General features: G+C 54.4%; 1 protein-coding gene across 5 annotated transcripts in view; it reads left to right on the forward strand.

The window, feature by feature from the left end:
- The window catches only part of arap3 (ArfGAP with RhoGAP domain, ankyrin repeat and PH domain 3), an 806,627-nt gene that overhangs the window by 406,411 nt on the left and 379,616 nt on the right, over positions 1-20,600 (forward strand). For all 5 annotated transcript variants that reach the window (XM_072512821.1, XM_072512820.1, XM_072512825.1 and 2 more), the window contains 2 exons: positions 1,920-2,119; positions 2,742-2,827. In XM_072512821.1, the coding sequence (XP_072368922.1) occupies positions 1,920-2,119; positions 2,742-2,827 (286 nt within the window). The remainder of the gene's footprint in view (positions 1-1,919; positions 2,120-2,741; positions 2,828-20,600) is intronic.

Here is a 20,600-nt window from a genome sequence, read left to right on the forward strand (position 1 = left end):
AACAAATGGGCCGAGGTGGGGTAGAGCTAATCATCTGAAGTTGTTGAATTCGATATTGAGACCGGAAGGCTGTTGCGTGCCTAACCGGAAGATGAGATGTTGTTCCGCCAGTTTGCGTTGAGCTTCACTGGAACATTGCAGCAGGCCAAGGACAGACATGAGATTGGAGGAAGTGTATTGAGGTGGGTAGAAAACTGGTTGGCGGAGAGGAAACAAAGAGTAGGAATTAATGGGTCCTTTTCAAATTGGCAGGCAGTAACCAGTGGGGTACCACAGGGATCGGTGCTGGGACCCCAGCTATTCACAATATATATTAATGATTTGGATGAGGGAACAAATTGTAACATCTCAAAGTTTGCAGATGATACCAAGTTGGGTGGGAGGGTGAATTGTGACGAGCATGCAGGGATCCTACAGCAAGATCTGGACAGGTTGGGCGAGTGGGCAAACCAATGGCAGATGCAGTATAATTTGGATAAGTGTGAGGTTATTCACTTTGGAACCAAAAACAGGAACGCATATTACTACCTGAATGGTTGTAAATTGGGAGAGGGGAGTGTGCAGCGGGACCTGGGTGTCCTTGTGCATCATTCGCTGAAGGTAAGCGCGCAGGTGCAGCAGGCGGTAAAGAAGGCAAATGGTATGTTGGCCTTCATTGTGAGGTTTCGAGTATAGAAGCAGGGATGTGTTGCTGCAATTATACAGGGCCTTGGTGAGGCCACACCTGGAGTAGTGTGGGCAGTTTTGGTCTCCTTCTATGAGGAGGATGTTCTTGCTCTCGAGGGAGAGCAGCGAAGGTTTACCAGACTGATTCCAGGGATGGCGGGACTGTCATATGAGGAGAGATTGAACAGGTTAGGATTGTTCCCGCTGGAGTTTAGAAGAATGAGGGGGGATCTCATAGAGACTTATAAAATTCTAACAGGACTGGACAGGGTAGATGCAGGGAAGATGTTACCAATGATGGGTGTGTCCAGAACCAGGGGTCACAGTCTGAGGATTCAGGGTAAACCATTTTGGACAGCGATGAGGAGAAATTTGTTCACCTGAGTGGTGAGCCTGTGGAATTCTTTACCACAGGAAGTAGTTGATGCTAAAACATTGAATATATTCAAGAGGCGGCTGGATATAGCACTTGGGGAGAATGGGATCAAAGGCTATGGGGAGAAAGCAGGATTAGGCTATTGAGTTGGATGATCAGCCATGATGGTGATGAATGGCGGACCAGGCTCGAAGGGCCAAAAGGCCTCCACCTGCTCCTATCTTCTATGTATCTATGTGGCCATGGGAGCAGGGTCTTGTGTTAAAATGGCAAGCAACAGGAAGGTCAGGGTCCTGAATGCGCTCAGACCGAAGATGCTCAGCAAAGCGATCACCCAGTCTGCGTTTGGTCTCTCCGATATAGAGGAGACCACATTGGGAGCAGCGAATTCAGTAGACCAAATTGGAAGAGGTGCAAGTGAAAAGCTGCTTAACCTGGAATGAGTGTTTTGTCCTGGGATGTTAAACATGGAAGTGGTAAAAGAAGTAGGTGTTACACCTTCTGCGATTGCATGGGAAGGTGCCATGGGTGATGGGAGAGGTGTGGGTATGGTGGAGAAGTGGACTAGATTGTCTCGGAGGGAATGGTCTCTGCGGAATGCTGACAGAGGGAGTGAAGGGACGATGTGTCTTTTGGTGGCATCACGCTGGAGTTGCCGAAAATGGCGGAGGATAAAAGATAAAGACTGAACTGAACTAGTAAATCGGTTCAAAAACAGACAATACTGGACAATTTCAGCAGGTCTGACAGCATCTGTGGAGAGAGAAGGGAGCTAACGTTTCGACTCTGGATGACACTTAGTTTAGTAAATAGTTGAGTAAATAGGTTCCATGGTAATTTTATTTGAATTAACACTTTGTGCTTTTCAATGGTGCAGTTTTACAGCAGATTCGGAACGAGAGAGGAAAGATTGGGTTGAGGCACTTCAGGACTCGATTGCCGAAACTCTGTCCGATTATGAGGTGGCTGAGAAAATCTGGTCGAATAAATCCAATAAAACCTGCGCAGACTGCAAAGCACTGAATCCTGATTGGGCTTCCATTAATCTCTGTGTTGTAATCTGTAAGAGATGTGCAGGTAATTAACAGCTTTTCAATATTTCACAATTCAGACGACTCAAGTTACAATCCATTGAACGACACGTTTAGCAGCTGCAGTGCCAGGAAATACCCCACGACCCGACGGCACTCGGGCAGTTTTGGTCTCGGGCAGTTTCTCCCCACTGAGGCCGCATGAGAGGGATTTTGCCGATTGGGGCACCATTTAATAATAATAATCTTTATTATCACAAGTGGGCTTACATTAACACAGCAATGAAGTTACTGTGAAAAGCCCCTAGTCGCCACATTCCGGCACCTGTTCGGGTACACAGAGGGAGAATTCAGAATGTCCAATTCACCTAACAGCACGTCTTTCGGGACTTGTGGGAGGAAACCGGAGCACCCGGAGGAAACCCACGCTGACACGGGGAGAACGTGCAGCCTCCGCACAGACAGTGACCCAAGCCGGGAATCGAACCTGGGACCCTGGAGCTGTGAAGCAACAGTGCTAAACACTGTGCTGCCATGGCCCCCATTTTGAACGGCTGCCCTGATCTTTCCTATTCGTACCCCATATTTTCTCTTTTTTGATTTAGACACAGCTTAAAATTCTACAAATATAATTTAAACGTCTGGGGCGTTTCTTTTTCTTTTTACAGGTGAACATCGGGGTTTAGGTGTAACAATCTCAAAAGTACAAAGTCTGAAATTGGACACAAGTGTATGGACCAATGAAATTGTACAGGTCAGAAGGTCGTCACTGTTAATATTTCAAGTATATTTGCAGAATGGATTGCTGATTGGCTGTAAAACAAAGCAGGCAGTGGGAATGAAGGGTAGTTATTCAGAGAGTCAGAAATGGTGTTTCACAAAAGCAGGTGCTGGGGTCACAAATGTTTCCAATTTACAATCATTTTCTAAATTTCTAAATTTCGGGAATAGTCAATACAGAGAAGGACTGCATCAAATTATAGGAGAGCATCAATGAACTTGTAAAACGGGTAAATAATTGGCAAATGAAGGTCAACACAGATAAAAGGACATTTTGGTCGGAAGACTTATCACTTGGAAGATGCAAGTCTACCTAATGTAGAAGAACATCGGAATTTCAAAGGACCAATCACCAACATTTATACCATAGTTTAACAAGCCATAAAGAAGCAAATCGCGGCCATGGCATGCGCAGGTTATGTTGAACGGTCTGTCCTCTGTTACACATTCTGTGTAATCTTCAGTAATATATCTCATGACCAAAATTCTTTATTACTGCGAAGCTTCAATTAGGCAACAATGAGAAAATAAAATGGAATATATAAAATCAAAAAATTTAAGAACATAACAAATAGGAACAGAAGGAGGCCACTCGGCCCCTCGAGCCTGCTCTGCATTCAATACGATCACAGCTGATCGGATTATGCTCCTAACTGCACTTTCCTGACTGGTTCCATAACCCTCAAATCTTTTTTCAATCAAAAATCTGTCCAACTCAATGTATTCAGTGTGCCCCCCACCCCGCCCCCGCTGCCCCCTCTTGTCTTTGTCTGCTCAACCCCACCCCAATAGCCTCACTTCATATCTACCCCCGGTAGAACTTTGCTACGGTGCCTGACTGAGTCTCACAGGACAGTGCTGTCCAGATAGACACTGCTGTGTGGTCCCGGGGCAAGGAGACCCCTGTACACCCCCACCTCAGGAACTGACTCAGTGGCATGGGGGGCCCATGAAGACCAGCTCAGAGATGGAGGCAGGAATTGGTCTGTCCTGGCAGAGTGGTGAGTAGCACATCAGGAGCAGGGCAGCACTCACCCCGAAATCACTGGAAGTGACCCTTCCATCAGTCGGACATGTTTGACGACTTGCACATTTTTGCAAAACGGTTCCACTTAAAGCATGAGTTGCGCTTTTTCCATCAAACCGTCCACAGCTTTCACAGAGTCATCCAGACTCGAAACGTTAGCTCCATTCTCTCTCTATAGAGGCTGTCAGACCTGCTGAGCTTGTCCAATATTTTCTGTTTTTCTCGTACAGAGAGCTCTGTCTCGTTTCTTTCCATAATTTGGGCACGGTTTTGAAAGTATCAAACTGTGACAGAACGGCTGTTGATGAGATTCTTAGGATCTCCTCGTCTGATTTAAACTAATCTGGCCGGGGGGTGGGAACCAGAATATGAGCTTAGAAGGTGTAATAACTGAAGGGAAAATAGAGAACCAAAATAAAAGAACAACATCACCCTCAGGCAGAGCAAAAAAGGGGACAAGTGTGAGAAGGGAGGTGCTCAATGCAGGATCGAGGGTGTTGGACCTAAATCGGAACAAGGTCAATGAGCTTGTTGTGCACATTGAAATTGGCCGATACGATGCTGTGGGCATCACAGACACGTGGCTGCAAGGGGATCAGAGCTGGGATCCGCCTAGTCACCCCCCGCCCCCCCCCTCCCCCCCTACTCCCTCCGGCCCTATTCTCCGCCAAATCGCATTTCCCGAGTTCGGCGACGGCTCACGGAAAAGCCCACCCAATGTTTTTTCAATTAATTAGACACAAAGCAGTTCATTGGTAAACGAGGCAAATTTACATGTAGAAACCAATTGCTTCAGCATTTATGTGGGTGAAAGAAATTGTTGTGGAACTGGTAAAGTTAAACATTTCTCACCCATCCTTGTTTTTTTAAATTAGTTTATGGGGTGTGGGCATTGCTGGTTAGGCCAGCATTTATTGCCCAACCCTAGTTGCCCTTCAGAAAGAACAAAGTACAAAGAACAAAGAAAAGTACAGCACAGGAACAGGCCCTTCGGCCCTTCAAGCCCATGCCGACCATGTTGCCCGTCTAAACTAAAATCTTCTACACTTCCTGGACCCGTATCCCTCTATTCCCATCCTATTCATGTATTTGTCAAGATGCCCCTTAAAAGTCACTATCGTCCCTGCTTCCACCACCTCCTCCGGTAGCGAGTTCCAGGCACCCACTACCCTCTGTGTAAAAAACTTGCCTCGCACATCTTCTCTAAACCTTGCCCCTCGCACCTTAAACCTATGCCCTCTAGTAATTGACCCCTCTACCATGGGAAAAAGCCTCTGACTATCCACTCTGTCTATGCCCCTCATAATTATCTATCAGGTCGCCCCTCAGCCTCCTTCGTTCCAGTGAGAACAAACCAAGTTTATTCAACCGCTCCTCATAGCTAATGCCCTCCATTCCAGGCAACATCCTGGTAAATCTCTTCTGCACCCTCTCTAAAGCTTCCACATCCTTCTGGTAGTGTGGCGACCAGAATTGAACACCATACTCCAAGTGTGGCCTAACTAAGGTTCTATACAGCTGCAACATGACTTGCCAATTTTTGTACTCAATGCCCCGGCCAATGAAGGCAAGCATGCCGTATGCCTTCTTGACTACCTTCTCCACCTATGTTGCCCCTTTCATTGACCTGTGGACCTGTACACCTAGATCTCTCTGACTGTCAATACTCTTGAGGGTTCTACCATTCACTGTATATTCCCTACCTGCATTAGACCTTCCAAAATGCATTACCTCACATTTGTCCGGATTAAACTCCATCTGCCATCTCTCCGCCCAAGTCTCCAGACAACGTAAATCCTGCTGTATCCTCTATTAGAGGTGTCCTCCCGCAGTACAGCTGTGATATTCTCCCGCCTTAAACATCTAAATTCTGGAACATTTAGCTGCCAATCCTGTCAGATAGGGGCTGGTTTAGCACAGTGGGCTAAACAGCTGGCTTGTAGTGCAGATCAATACCAGCAGTGCGGGTTCAATTCCCGTACCGGCCTCCCTGAACAGGCGTTGGAATGTGGCGACTAGGGGTTTTCACAGTAACTTAATTGAAGCCTACTTGTAACAATAAGCGATTATTCTTATTATTATTTCCCTCAACCAGGTCTCTGTAATGGTGCCAACATCATAGTTCCAAGTACTAATCCAAGCTCTAAGTTCATCTGCCTTAGAAAGTGGTGGTGAGCTGCCTCCTTGAACTGCTGCAGTTCTTGAGGTGTAAGTACTGTTCTGTTAGGGAGGGAGTTCCAGGATGTTGCCCCAGTGACAGTGAAGGAACGGCCGATATATTTCCAAGTCAGGGTGGTGAGTGACTGGGAGGGGAACCTCCAGGTGGTGGGGCTCCCAGGTATCTGCTGCTCTTGTCCTTCTAGATGGTCATGAGTTTGGAAGTTGCTGTCTAAGGAAACCTGGTGAATTACTGCAGAGCATCTTGTAGATGGTACACACGGCTGTCACTGTTCGGCAGTGGTGGAGGATTGAATGTTTGTGGAAGGGGGAGCAATCAAGCAGGGCTGCTTTGTCCTGGATGGTGTCGAGCTACTTGAGTGTTGTTGGAGCTGCGCTCATCCAGGCAAGTGGAGAGTATTCCATCACACTCCTGACTTGTGCCTTGTAGATGGTGGACAAGCTTTGAAGGGTCAGGAGGTGAGTTGCTCACCATAAGAACCCCAGTCTTTGACCTGTCCTGGTAGCCACAGTATTAATATGGCTAGTCGAGTACAGTTTCTGATCAATGGTAACCCCCAGGATGTTGATTAGAGGGGATTCAGCGACGGTAATGCCATTGAATGGTAAGGTGGTTAGATCCTCTCTTGTAGGAGATGGTTATTGCCTGGCACTTGTGTGGCACGAATGTAACTTGCCACTTGTCAGCCCAAGCCTGGATATTGTCCAGGTCTTGCTGCATTTGGACAGGGACTGCGTCAGTATCTGAGGAGTTGTGAATGGTGCTGAACATTGTGCTGTCATCCACAAACACCCCCACTTCTGACCTTATGATGGAAGGAGGTCATTGATAAAACAGCTGAAGATGGTTGGGGCCGAGGACACTACCCTGAGGAACTCCTGCAGTGATGTCCTGGAGCTGAGATGATTGACCTCCAACCACCACAACCACCTTCCTTTGTGCCGGGTATGACCCCAACCAGCGGAGAGTTTCCCCCTGATTCCCATTGACTCCAGTTTAGCTCGGGCTCCTTGATGCCACACTCGGTCAAATGCTGGGTTACAGGTGTGGGATGGCACTGATGCCCGGGGCATGATTCTGGCTTCTCACTCTGGCTGCCCTGAGGAGGTTGTGGAGCTTTTTCTGGCACTGCTAGCCGGTCCTGGCGGTGGGGCCCATGGCGCTCGCGACCTTGACCACGTACACTCAGGCCGGGTGGCAGAGGGTGGCGCCGCCTCTCCTCCACAGCGTCCAGCAGGGTCCGAGATCTGCATCTGAGAAGCAAAGTGCCGCTCTTCAAGTTGCCAAGTGTTTTCTGGGATGGTTTGTGTGGGAGCGGAGTGCGTATATACAGCTGCAGCTTGTCAGCCTCTTGAGTGTCAATCCCAACCCTGCAGAATCCGACACCGTTTTTCATTGAAATTGATCGAGCTCCACGTGGCGCCAGTGTTGGCCGAATTGATCCGGGACCAGCGCCAATTCCATCATCACAGAACACCGCGATTCAGTCCCTGCGTCAGCATTCAGTCTGTCAAACGGAGAATCCAGCACAAGGGTCTTTGATTCAGATGATGGCTCTTTTACACGTTTCCTCACAGTACACCTGCTGATTAAAGCTCTGGCTTACGGGTGGAAATGGCCTTCTTTGTAGAATCATTCATTCAGGATCTCCGCCCTCAGGCAGCAGGCTTTCTGGAGAAACAACTTGGCAGGGATTTTCTGTCGGCAGAATTAGGAAACGTGATTGGACGGAAAATCGGTTCCAACAGCAGAATTGCAGTGGGTGCTGATTTCACGCCAAATCGCAATTCTCCGGGTCCTCCAGCGTGGCGTCAATGTGATCTGGGATGCACAGTCAGTAAACCCCGTCAGCGTATCATTAGCAGGCCTGACCCAGTATTTTCCCAGGCCTCCGTGATTCTCCTCCTCCACCGACGGAATTCCCAACGCCGAGGTTCACTTGTGCTTTTAAAAATCGAGAAATCAGTGCCATGGCTGCTGAGGGAGGGAGGGGGGGTAGGACACAGAGAGACGTGATCGTGCGCTGCCTTGCCGGACACTGGGCAGGCTGGGGGAGGGAGGGGGTTAGGACACGGAGAGACGTGATCGTGCGCTGCCTTGCCGGACACTGGGCAGGCTGGGGGAGGGAGGGGGGGGGGAATTTGTTGTGTGGCTGGAGTGATCCCCCTCGGGGCTGGGGTGGTTTGCAGGCACGGACAGCCATTGTCAGGGCCTGCAAGGCAGCTATGTTGCTGTGCATCCCACTGACCACCCACCTTGGCCATTGGTTCTGCAGAGTGACATCGGTGCCCTAACCCCCCCAACATTCCACACCCGCACCGCTCCCACACTCCAGCATACCTCCTCCCCACCTAAGGAAGGACAACGCCCGCTGCAGCCCCGATAGGATTTCTGGCAAGGTCAGCGCCAGCCAATGATGCCCCTGGCAGCAGGAACGGGCATGAGGGCCAGAGGTCCACATGGTGCCGGGGACAGGGCCAGGGGTGCGGGAATGGGAGGGAGGACATGTGGGGGCAGAACCTTGTTGGGCACGGGGGGGGGGGGGGGGGGGGGGTACACACCATGCTAACATGACGACCTTTCACCTCCTGCAGACAATGGATATTGGAATTCAACCAGCAATGGTGCCGTCCGGCTGGTCCCCGCAGCCCTGGGGGGCGCCCTGCGGCTGTACGAGCAGCTCGAGGAGGAAGAAGCTGCAGCAGCAGAGCGGGCAGCAGTGGAGTGGGCAGCAGCGGAGCGGGCAGCAGCAGAGCGGGCAGCAGCGGAGTGGGCAGCAGCGGAGTGGGCAGCAGCAGAGCGGGCAGCAGCGGAGTGGGCAGCAGCGGAGTGGGCAGCAGCAGAGCGGGCAGCAGCGGAGCGAGCAGCAGCAGAGCGGGCAGCAGCGGAGTGGGCAGCAGCGGAGTGGGCAGCAGCGGAGTGGGCAGCAGCTGAGTGGGCAGCAGTGGAGCGGGTAGCAGCGGAGCGGGTAGCAGCAGCAGAGTGGGCAGCAGCGGAGTGGGCAGCAGCGGAGCGGGGCAGCAGCAGAGCGGGCAGCAGCGGAGGGGGCAGCAGCAGAGCGGGCAGCAGCAGAGCGGGCAGCAGTGGAGTGGGCGGCAGCAGAGCGGGCAGCAGCAGAGCGGGCAGCAGTGGAGTGGGCAGCAGCAGAGCCGGCACCAGTGGACCGGGCAGCAGCAGAGCGGGCAGCAGCGGAGCGGGCAGCAGCGGAGCGGGCAGCAGAGTGGGCAGAAGCGGAGTGGGCACAGCGGAGCGGGCAGCAGGGGAGCGGGCAGCAGCAGAGCGGGCAGCAGCTGGGCGGGCAGCAGCGGAGCGAGCAGCAGCAGAGCGGGCAGCAGTGGACCGGGCAGCAGCAGAGCCGGCAGCAGCGGACCGAGCAGCAGCAGAGCGAGCAGCAGCAGAGCGGGCAGCAGCGGAGCGAGCAGCAGCGGAGCGAGCAGCAGCAGAGCGGGCAGCAGCAGCGGAGCGAGCAGCAGCAGAGCGGGCAGCAGCAGAGCGGGCAGCAGCGGAGCGAGCAGCAGCGGAGCGAGCAGCAGCGGAGCGAGCAGCAGCAGAGCGAGCAGCAGCAGAGCGAGCAGCAGCAGAGCGAGCAGCAGCAGAGCGAGCAGCAACGGAGCGGGCAGCAGCGGAGCGGGCAGCAGCGGAGCGAGCAGCAGCAGAGCGGGCAGCAGCAGAGCGGGCAGCAGCAGAGCGGGCAGCAGCGGAGCGGGCAGCAGCGGAGCGAGCAGCAGCAGAGCGGGCAGCAGGGGAGCGGGCAGCAGCAGAGCGGGCAGCAGCAGAGCGGGCAGCATCGGAGCGGGCAGCAGCGGAGCGGGCAGCAGCGGAGCGGGCAGCAGCGGAGCGGGCAGCAGCAGAGTGGGCAGCATCGGAGCGGGCAGCAGCAGAGCGGGCAGCATCGGAGCAGGCAGCAGGGGAGCGGGCAGCAGCAGAGTGGGCAGCATCGGAGTGGGCAGCAGCGGAGTGGGCAGCAGCGGTGCAGGCAGCAGTGGAGCGAGCAGCAGCGGAGCGGGCAGCAGTGGAGTGGGCAGCAGCGGAGCGGGCAGCAGCAGAGTGGGCAGCAGCGGAGTGGGCAGCAGCGGAGTGGGCAGCAGCGGAGCGGGCAGCAGCAGAGCGGGCAGCAGCAGAGCGAGCAGCAGCGGAGCGGGCAGCAGCGGAGCGGGCAGCAGCAGAGCGGGCAGCAGTGGAGCGGGCAGCAGCAGAGTGGGCAGCAGTGGAGCGGACAGCAACGGAGCGGGCAGCAGCGGAGTGGGCAGCAGCAGAGTGGGCAGCAGTGGAGCGGACAGCAACGGAGCGGGCAGCAGCGGAGTGGGCAGCAGCAGAGTGGGCAGGCAACTGCTGCCCAGGATGGAAAGCCGGCCGCCCAACAGGCCGAGGAGGAGGAGGTGCCAAGGAGGCGCCACATGAGGCCCCGTGTGTACCGGCACCGCCTGCCATTCAAGGACCTGCTGGACCGGACGTGCCGTTGGAGACTCCGGCTGAGCTGGGACACAGTGCTACATATCTGCCAGATGCTGGCACACCTGGCACCGCAGGGGTTTGGGGGCGGACACCCGCTCCCGGTGGCCGTCAAGGTGACGGTCGCTCTGAACGTTTACACCATGGGGGTCCTTCCAGGTGCCGAGTGGGGTCCTGTCCGGGATCTCACAGAGCTCGGTGCGCAGGTGTATCCCGATATGCCCAGGCGGATCAATGCATCCAGTTCGATGTGGACCAAGCCCAGGAAGCCCAGGCAGTGGGGCTCACTGCCAATGCTGACATAGCTTGGGTCCTGGCGGCGATCGACGGGCTACATGTCCCCTACAGGCAGCTGTGGATAACAGGCCATTCTACACGAGTGAAGGGGGAACCACTTGATGAACATCCAGCGGGTCAGCGACCATCAGCTGCACATCGTCCACGTCTGTGCCCGATACCCGGGCAGTGTGCACGACTCCTTCATCCTGGCACGGTCGCTGATCCCCAACATGTTTGAGGCACCCCCGCCCCCGGCTGAGGGCGACAGGGGTTACCCGCTGCAGCCCTCGCTGATGACACGTATCCGGAGGCCACAGACACGGTGAGCTGATACAACGCCGCCCATACAGTGACCTGGAGAGTGACCAAGCGGTGCTTCAGCATCCTGAAGATGCGGTTCAGGTGCCTGGGGGAAGGTGGGGACTGGCAAGTGGCACCGAGACCACATCCCACCCCCATATCGCCTTCATTCCCCACCCACCCCCCGCCCTCCCCCGCTTGCACCCGTCTGTGATACATACCTGCCACAGTACAGGGTGGGGGCCGTGGGAGGCCCTGGGTTGGCAGTGGGTCTGGCTCTGCGATGAGCTCCGCTGCTCCACATCGGTAGACAATGTCTGACTCCTGCCCACGGGGGCACCTTCCACCTGGGTGATCCCTGCATGCGAGTTGGCCAGTCCATCACACAGTCCTGTCGAATCATTGGGGTGGGGGTGCTGGGGACGGTCGTGGGGGGGTGGGGGAAGGGGGGAGCCCAGGTCACCCACAACGTCCACCCATTCCTCACTCCCCCTCTGGCCAGCCCAGACCAGCCCACCCCTCACACCCATCAGACAGAGCACCGAGACAGATTGTAACAGTGTGAACAGGTGTTTAATGTGAACACATATTTATAGATTTGTGCCCTCATCCGTACCAACTTAACTGGTGTCTAACTTACTGGCCTTACGGCCCTAACACTTCGCCTAGGTGGTTCCCCAGATGGTGCAGCAGGAATGGAGGCAGTCTGCTGTGACTCCTGCCCTGCGACAAGGGTCCCATCTCCTGGGGCAGCCTGGCCTTGATGGACCCGGCTGCTCCTCGGGCGTCTCGAGTGGCGTGGTGCAGCCCTGTTCTGCCCAATGCCAGGAGGGCGAGGGGGGGGTCCGAGGTGCTGCGGTGTTCCGGTGTCTCTCCTGCGGGAGTCACCGGCATGGGCCCCAGCACCTCCTCCTCCCTCGGGGTGCGCAATGGCCCCTGGGCTACTCCATGGGATGGAGGTGCGAGCGGAACTATCCCCTGAGGCTCCCCCGCCACCTGGCACTGCCAGTACTGGAGGCCCGCTCTGGTCTCAACCAGGGTCTGTATGTTAGCGGCCATGGAGCTCAGGGACTGTGCCATCTCCCTCTATGTCTGTGCAATGCTGGCAATGCCGCCGACATCCCCAACCATGGCCCGGTGTGACTGGGCCGCGCTGAGGTGCGCCGCTGCAATGTCCAGGTGGCTCTGGCACACGGCTGCCTGTGAGAGGGCCGCCCTGACCTGGACCTTGGCCCCCGCCTGCACAGAATGCCCCAGGCCTTGGACACACTGACCCATGGCCAAAATGGACGCCCCCATTGCCTCCACCGCGAATGTCAACCGTTGCCGTTGGCCTAGGTGGCACACAAGGTCAGCACCGCCTCCTGCTGCTGCTGCACGCGGTTCGACTCCTCCACCTGCACCTACAGGTGCTGGATACTCGGCAACATCCCCTCATGTAGTCCCTGGCTCTGTGACTGCATCTCCACAATCGATGGGACTGACCGTTCCAGAAGCCCGAAACCCGTCTGGGCGGCAGCTAGTCCCTGGGGCCGGGCTGCCCTCCGACCTTCCGGCCCCTCGGGTGTTCCTACTGTGGTGTTGGGTGCTCTGGTGCACAGATGAGCCAACACAGTTGTATGTGGTACAACTCTATTTTATTTTAACTCTTATAATACAGTTCGTTCTGGATACTCTGCACGTGCTGTCTCCCTGAGTGTGTCGTGTAGCAGGTCTGTCCTGGTCCTCCTCTCCAGCTAATACTGACCACCGGGGGTCGTGTTTGTGCTTTTATATCTTTCTGTGATTGGTTGTGGTGGTGTGTGTTCTGATTTGTCTGTTGGTGTGTCTATCATGATGTGTGTGTTTGAATATCATGACATCCCCCCTTTTTACAAAGATATGTGCCTACGTGGTTATAAATATAATTGTGTCGTGAGTGCATCTAAGAGTGTGTGTGTGTGTTGTGTACAGCGTGTGTATATGACGTAACTATTTACATGGGGCGATGTCGGGTGCGTCACACTAACAAGGTTGTACCATAACAAAACATGAATGCGAGAAAAAAAACAACTTGAACAGTGGTCCGGTCAGACGATATCTGGAACGATAAACAACAACAGGTTATAATACAGAAGTGTTTGACTTTTTGAACGTATGAACAGCGTTATAAGTCCAGTCTAATGGGTGACCGCCTCAAGAATGGGCTGGTCCTCAAGCCGGTTCAGCTGTGGAGATTTGGGGTCACACTGGTTCACCTTGGACTGTTGGAGGTGATGCTGTTGCCGAAGTCTCTACTTTTCCATTTGTTGTACTTCGTGCAGTGCTTGGTTTTTCATTCGTGCAAATATAACATTCAACATCTTTGTTAGTGTTGCCTTGGCTGTGGTTTGCTTCTGGTGGCGATGGAAGGGGCATGATCCGTGGCATCTCCACGAAGTCATCCTTGGGAACCAGTGGAGGATCCGGCGTGTGCGTACGGTTCAGTTGCGAGCGTGGAAGGCGGCGCAAAGCTCGCTGATTGCGCCTACGCACCAATCCATCCGCCCTGCATGCCAGGAACAAGGTGGAGTCTTTTTTCTTTTTATGTTTGTGGTGGACGGCATCTTGTAGCCGATGGGTCGTTGCCATCGAAGTAGCACCATCACTAATATCATGCAAGGCGATGACTGTGCCAGATGTGAAAGTTGGCCGAGACCGTGCACGCTGGTTCCGGCCACCTGCTGTGCCAGAAGGGCGACTCCGCAGAGAAACGTTGAAGCATGTCGCCTTGGAGAGAGAATTGTTGCTCGCATCAACGTCTGGCAATGGCGCGAATTGGTGTGTCCGTCTTGGACTGCCGGTGCTGGTCGCCACTGCCGACCCAGTGGGACTGCCACGCGATCCATTCCCTGTCGCCGTGGCATCCGCCGTCACCCTGAGCGTGCCATCACCGAGGCCGCGACACCGCCCGTCCGGAGCAAGGTCTGGCGTGCGCGAATCAGAGTCGGCGCTTGGCTGCTCCTCATCTGGAGTCCGGTCTGCCTTCCGTCGATGCTCCCCGTCCGGAGTCCCAACAGGTTCACTGGAGGCAGCCGAGATTCCCTGAAGCTGCACTTCTGGAGTCGGAACATGCAGGAATGCACCAACCAGTGGAGAGGCTCGAGCCATCGAGGGTGGAAGCGATGCGCCGCCACCGCAGTCGTCAGTGGTCCCACCGTGATCGTCGAGTGCCTCGGTACGCATTAGGCGAGGTCTGTCACCTTGCACCTTTTGCATGGGAAGTGGGATGCTGTCGTCACTCGTCTCACATCCCGTGGATAGATCCTCATTAGCAGCTTGCTGTTCACTAGGGTTGGGTAAATTGTCAGAGTTTTCATCTGGTGGTGCACACCATGTCGGTGGACTGTCATTGTCTTGCCGTTGTCCTTCATTTGGGCTTTTCTTCTTTGGAATTTTAAATCTTCCCCCAGACATTGCAGAACCTTGTTTATTACCCCCAAATTCTCCCATATGTATGGTCTCGAATATAGGATCCAATGTTTCTATCGACATTGTACTATTTTCCAAAGAACATTCCGTTTTACTTTTCTTCTCAGGTACCTCATATGTATCTTTGTCTAATGTACATGCCTTTATGGTCTCTGGGTCTGATTTTGCTGGGACTGGCATGGTCACAGTCTCTCTTTTACTGTTCTCAATTGCCCACATTATACTCCCCATACATAACTGCTTAATCACTGGGGTTAGTGTGGTACAATGGATAATCGGGTCGACCTTATCTGCATCTTCACCATTAGTGGAAAGCACACTTGGTTCACTTGAAACTGCTGCGGGTTTTAAATTCATTATCTGGCTACTCGATGTCGGTGTCCTCAGGATTCTTGCTCCAATGTTCTGCTCATTTATCAGTGGAGTGTGTATAGGTTCAATGCAATTAATGTTCCCCTCCAGGTTTGAAGAGTCATTACTGACTAACTGCTGGTCTCCGAAGTTGGGACTTTGCGGCGTTGTGTTGAAGGGAGACATTTGTCCCTGCTGTAGATATGATTCAGGTTGTGTTATTTCCATTACCTGAGGATCAATGTCTTGTCCATTTTTTCGATCCGTACTAAAACACTGGCAATTCTCAGTCTGCTCCTTGCAAATTAAACATTCAATTAATTTCTTTAGCAAATCCTCAGCATCCTTCTGTGACCGTGCAGCATTATTAATCTCTGTTCAGCTATAATGATCCTGAAGGTCAGCGCATAAACCTTTTTTCTTCGGGCTTGGAAGAGGCGATTCCTTTGGCTTGTCTTCAGTTGGGCTTGAACAGTCTTCAGCGCTGTGCCCTTCATTGTAGCATGAGGGACCGTCATGGTCATGCTGCTGTGTAGTGGAGCATGGTAGGCTGTTATAGCCTTCTTGCTGTTCACGTGAGCATGGCAGACTTGCATCGTCTGCCGCTGGTTGGTCAGGAGAGGTTGCTAGACCCTCATGGTCTTGTTCCTGCAAGGACCGCACATTGGAGTCTTGCGTTGCTTCTATCGTGGAGGCTGTCCACGAGCTCTCTGTGGAGCCTTGTGACACTGGAGTCACTTCTTGTTCGTGCAAGGACTGCGCTCTGGAGTCTTGCGTTGCTTCTATCGTGGAGGCTGTCCACGAGCTCCCTGTGGAGGCTTGTGACTCTGGAGTCACTTCTTGTTCATGCAAGGACTGCGCTCTGGAGTCTTGCGTTGCTTCTATCGTGGAGGCTGTCCACGAGCTCTCTGTGGAGGCTTGTGACACTGGAGTCACTTCTTGTCCGTGCAAGGACTGCGCTCTGGAGTCTTGCATGTCTTCTTTCATAGAGTCGGGAACGTTGAGCGGGACGTGGACCACGCTCTGTGTGGCAGCAGGGCACTCTCCGTGTGCTTGCACCGCTCCCTGTCTGTTAATGTCAGGCTGCAGCATCATCCGGTACTGATAAGTTGGGACGTCATATCTGCTGGATTGAAGATCCTCAAATCCGAAAAATGAATCCGCATCTGCGTCGGATTCAATGTGGGGGCCGCCAATGTGCAACACGAAAGGTTCGTCCGAGTCATAGTCATATAGGACCACGGAGCTATCATTGGGCTCGCGAGGTCCGGAAACACTGTAAAGATCGTCATCGAAGTATTCGAGGTCGGAATCATCGGCTTGTGCGTAGGTAACTGCTTGTCGGAGGGTTCTTCGGAGGTCAAATTCATCTCCTGGGTCAATTTGCGGCACTGTGCTGTCATTCCAGGTGAGGAAAGGCTGTTTTACAGCTTTAACAGATTTCTGTTTTTTTGATTTGGGACGTTTCCCTTTTAAATTGGTGCAGTCTGGGGCCTCTGACATCCTGACGCTCGGTATGTAGCACGTAGGAAGCGACTGCGCATGCTCAGATCGCTGTTCCTTTACCGATGGCCGTTTTCTTGACTGCGCATGCGCAGCATCTCGCGCATGCGCAAACGAAACTTCCGGTTCTGCGCACTGCTCGCGCAACTGTGCTAGCGTGATACCTTTAGCAAGATGGCCGCCGACCTCGGCCCAGCCTTCTCTCAGGCCCGGGATTCCGGCCTCTGGGAATTCGGGCTCCGGGATCCCAGCCACGAGGTGAGTACTGCAGCTTTTCTTACCTTTACTTGCCGATTGGATTGCGTTTTCTTCACAGTACTTGGAGAATTTGTCCAGGACTGCCTGGTAATCGCACCTTTGCTGCCTCCTGAAGAACCTGAACCTTGTGAATATTTCTCTTGCCCTTGCACCGGCGATGGTGAGGAGAAATTCAATTTTTTCGCTATCATCCAGGTCTTGGAGTTCAGCTGCCACCAGGAACAATTCGAACACTTGCCGGAATCGCCGCCAGTTTTCGCGGAGGTCGCCGTGGCACTGGAGCGGCTGCGGAACCGGGAGCTCTATCATTTTGCCTGGGCACTGCTGGTTGTCTGTGTACACTGACGTATGCCGGCATGTATCGATCCACTCCTGTACCATGTGGTGTTGGGTGCTCTGGTGCACAGATGAGCCAACACAGTTGTATGTGGTACAACTCTATTTTATTTTAACTCTTATAATACAGTTTGTTCTGGATACTCTGCGCGTGCTGTCTACCTGAGTGTGTCGTGTAGCAGGTCTGTCCTGGTCCTCCTCTCCAGCTAATACTGACCACCAGGTGTCGTGTTTGTGCTTTTATATCTTTCTGTGATTGGTTGTGGTGGTGTGTGTTCTGATTTGTCTGTTGGTGTGTCTATCATGATGTGTGTGTTTGAATATCATGACACCTACCTCCACCTGCTGTACCGGACCGACTGTGTGGTGAGCGCCAGTGCGTGTCCCAGGAGCCTCCTCACTAAAGAGCCCGACCGAGGTGAGTGTCTCGGGGATGGCAGAGGGTGTTGGAGACGGCAGTGACGGGAAATCTGTACCATCCCCAGACTCGAGCTCCTGGGGGGTCACAGACATCATATGGCTCCTGTCCGTGTCGGTCTCCTCTTTGCACGGGTGTTGGGGGGTGGACGTGGCTCAGGTTGTGGCACTGGCTGGGGGTGAGGCACACGAGATGGACTCACCCCGTCACCAGCAGGTGCTGCAAGACAAGACGTATAATTGGACCATGGGCCGGGGGGGGCGTGGGGGTGGTAGGGATGAGGGTGGTGGTGAGGGTGGTTGGGGGTGGTGTTGCAGGGGTTGACAAACATTTCATGGGGATCGCAACTAAGCGAGATTTCACTTCCTCGCCCGTGCCCGAACTCTGCCTCGGTCACCTTCCTTTCTGCTGGGCCGCTGACTACGTCCACAGACCTCTGCTCGGGCACGGTGAGGGGCCGCAGATCCGGCGGTCCCCATCCTGTCTTCGCCCGCTCCCGGCGGTTATGGGCGGCCTCCTGGAGGAGTGGTGGATGGCCGTGTTACGGGTGTGTGAGGCGGGGGATGGTGCCAAGGGCACGGTGCTGCCTACTCATCCTGCCCGCCCTCGCGAGGTTGAGCTGTTTTTTCCGGCACTGCTGGCTGGTCCGGACGGTTTTGTCAACAGCACTGACAACCATTGCCACCCGCCCAGGCATGGTGAGGGCAGCAGCTGGCAGCCCCCTTCCCAGGCCAGCGGACAGGGTCATCCGCCTCTCCTCCACCGCGTCCAGGAGGGTCTGCAGCTCGGCGTCGGTGAACCGTGGAGCAGTTCTCCTCGCTGCCATCCTGGCTGGGGTGAGTGTGTGTGGGGAGTGTAATGTGTGTGTGCGGCTGGGATGTGTGTGTGGGGAGTGTAATGTATGTGTGTGGCTGGGATGAGTGTGCGTGGGGAGTGTAATGTGTGTGTGCGGCTGGGGTAAGTGTGTGTGGGGAGTGTAATGTGTGTGTGTGGCTGGGATGAGTGTGTGTGGGGAGTGTAATGTGTGTGTGCGGCTGGGATGAGTGTGTGTGGGGAGTGTAATGTGTGTGTGTGGCTGGGATGAGTGTGTGTGGGGAGTGTAATGTGTGTGTGCGGCTGGGATGAGTGTGTGTGGGGAGTGTAATGTGTGTGTGCGGCTGGGATGAGTTTGTGTGGGGAGTGTAATGTGTGTGTGCGGCTGGGATGAGTGTGTGTGGTGAGTGTAATGTGTGTGTGCGGCTGGGATGTGTGTGTGGGGAGTGTAATGTGTGTGCGCGGCTGGGATGAGTGTGTGTGGGGAGTGTAATGTGTGTGTGCGGCTGGGATGTGTGTGTGGGGAGTGTAATGTGTGTGTGCAGCTGGGATGAGTGTGTGTGGGGAGTGTAATGTGTGTGTGCGGCTGGGATGAGTGTGTGTGGGGAGTGTAATGTGTGTGTGCGGCTGGGATGTGTGTGTGGGGAGTGTAATGTGAGTGTGCAGCTGGGATGAGTGTGTATGGGGAGTGTAATGTGTGTGTGCGGCTGGGATGAGTGTGTGTGGGGAGTGTAATGCGTGTGTGCGGCTGGGATGAGTGTGCACGGGGAGTGTAATGTGTGTGTGCGGCTGGGATGAGTGTGTGTGGGGAGTGTAATGTGTGTGTGCGGCTGGGGTGAGTGTGTGTGGGGAGTGTAATGTTTGTGCGGCTTGGGGTGAGTGTGTGTGGGGAATGTAATGTGTGCGTGCGGCTGGGATGAGTGTGTGTGGGGTGTGTAATGTGTGTGTGCGGCTGGGATGAGTGTGTGTGGGGAGTATAATGTGTGTGTGTGGCTGGGATGAGTGTGTGTGGGGAGTATAATGTGTGTGTGTGGCTGGGATGAGTGTGTGTGGGGAGTGTAATGTGTGCGTGCGGCTGGGATGAGTGTGTGTGGGGTGTGTAATGTGTGTGTGCGGCTGGGATGAGTGTGTGTGGGGAGTGTAATGCGTGTGTGCGGCTGGGATGAGTGTGCACGGGGAGTGTAATGTGTGTGTGCGGCTGGGATGAGTGTGTGTGGGGAGTGTAATGTGTGTGTGCGGCTGGGGTGAGTGTGTGTGGGGAGTGTAATGTTTGTGCGGCTTGGGGTGAGTGTGTGTGGGGAATGTAATGTGTGCGTGCGGCTGGGATGAGTGTGTGTGGGGTGTGTAATGTGTGTGTGCGGCTGGGATGAGTGTGTGTGGGGAGTATAATGTGTGTGTGTGGCTGGGATGAGTGTGTGTGGGGAGTATAATGTGTGTGTGTGGCTGGGATGAGTGTGTGTGGGGAGTGTAATGTGTGCGTGCGGCTGGGATGAGTGTGTGTGGGGTGTGTAATGTGTGTGTGCGGCTTGGGGTGAGTGTGTGTTGGGAGTGTATTGTGTGCGTGCGGCTGGGATGAGTGTGTGTGTGGTGTGTAATGTGTGTGTGCGGCTTGGGGTGAGTGTGTGTGGGGAGTGTAATGTGTGTGTGCGGCTGGGGTGAGTGTGCGCGGGGAGTGTAATGTGTGTGTGCGGCTGGGATGAGTGTGTGTGAGGAGTGTAATGTGTGTGTGAGGCTGGGATGAGTGTGTGTGGGGAGTGTAATGTGTGTGTGCGGCTGGGGTGAGTGTGTGGGGAGTGTAATGTGTGTGTGCGGCTGGGAGGAGTGTCTGTGGGGAGTGTAATGCGTGTGTGCGGCTGGAATGAGTGTGTGTGGGGAGTGTAATGTGTGTGTGCGGCTGGGGTGACTGTGCGCGGGGAGTGTAATGTGTGTGTGCGGCTGGGATGAGTGTGTGTGGGGAGTGTAATGTGTGTGTGCGGCTGGGGTGAGTGTGTGTGGGGAGTGTAATGTGTGTGTGCGGCTGGGGTGAGTGTGTGTGGGGAGTGTAATATGTGTATGCGGCTGGGATGAGTGTGTGTGGGGAGTGTAATGTGTGTGTCCTGGGACGAGTGTGTGTGGGGAGAGTAATCTGTGTGTGCGGCTGGGGTGAGTGTGTGTGGGGAGTGTAATGTGTGTGTGCGGCTGGGGTGAGTGTGTGTGGGGGGTGTAATGTGTGCGGCTGGGATGAGTGTGTGTGGGGAGTGTAATGTGTGTGTGCGGCTGGGATGAGTATGTGTGGGGAGTGTAATGTGTGTGTGCGGCTGGAATGAGTGTGTGTGGGGAGTGTAATGTGTGTGTGCTGCTGGGATCAGTGTGTGTGGGGAGTGTAATGTGGGTGTGCGGCT

This window comes from Scyliorhinus torazame, chromosome 7 (assembly GCF_047496885.1).
Source record: "Scyliorhinus torazame isolate Kashiwa2021f chromosome 7, sScyTor2.1, whole genome shotgun sequence".
Classification (NCBI taxonomy): Eukaryota; Metazoa; Chordata; class Chondrichthyes; order Carcharhiniformes; family Scyliorhinidae; genus Scyliorhinus; species Scyliorhinus torazame.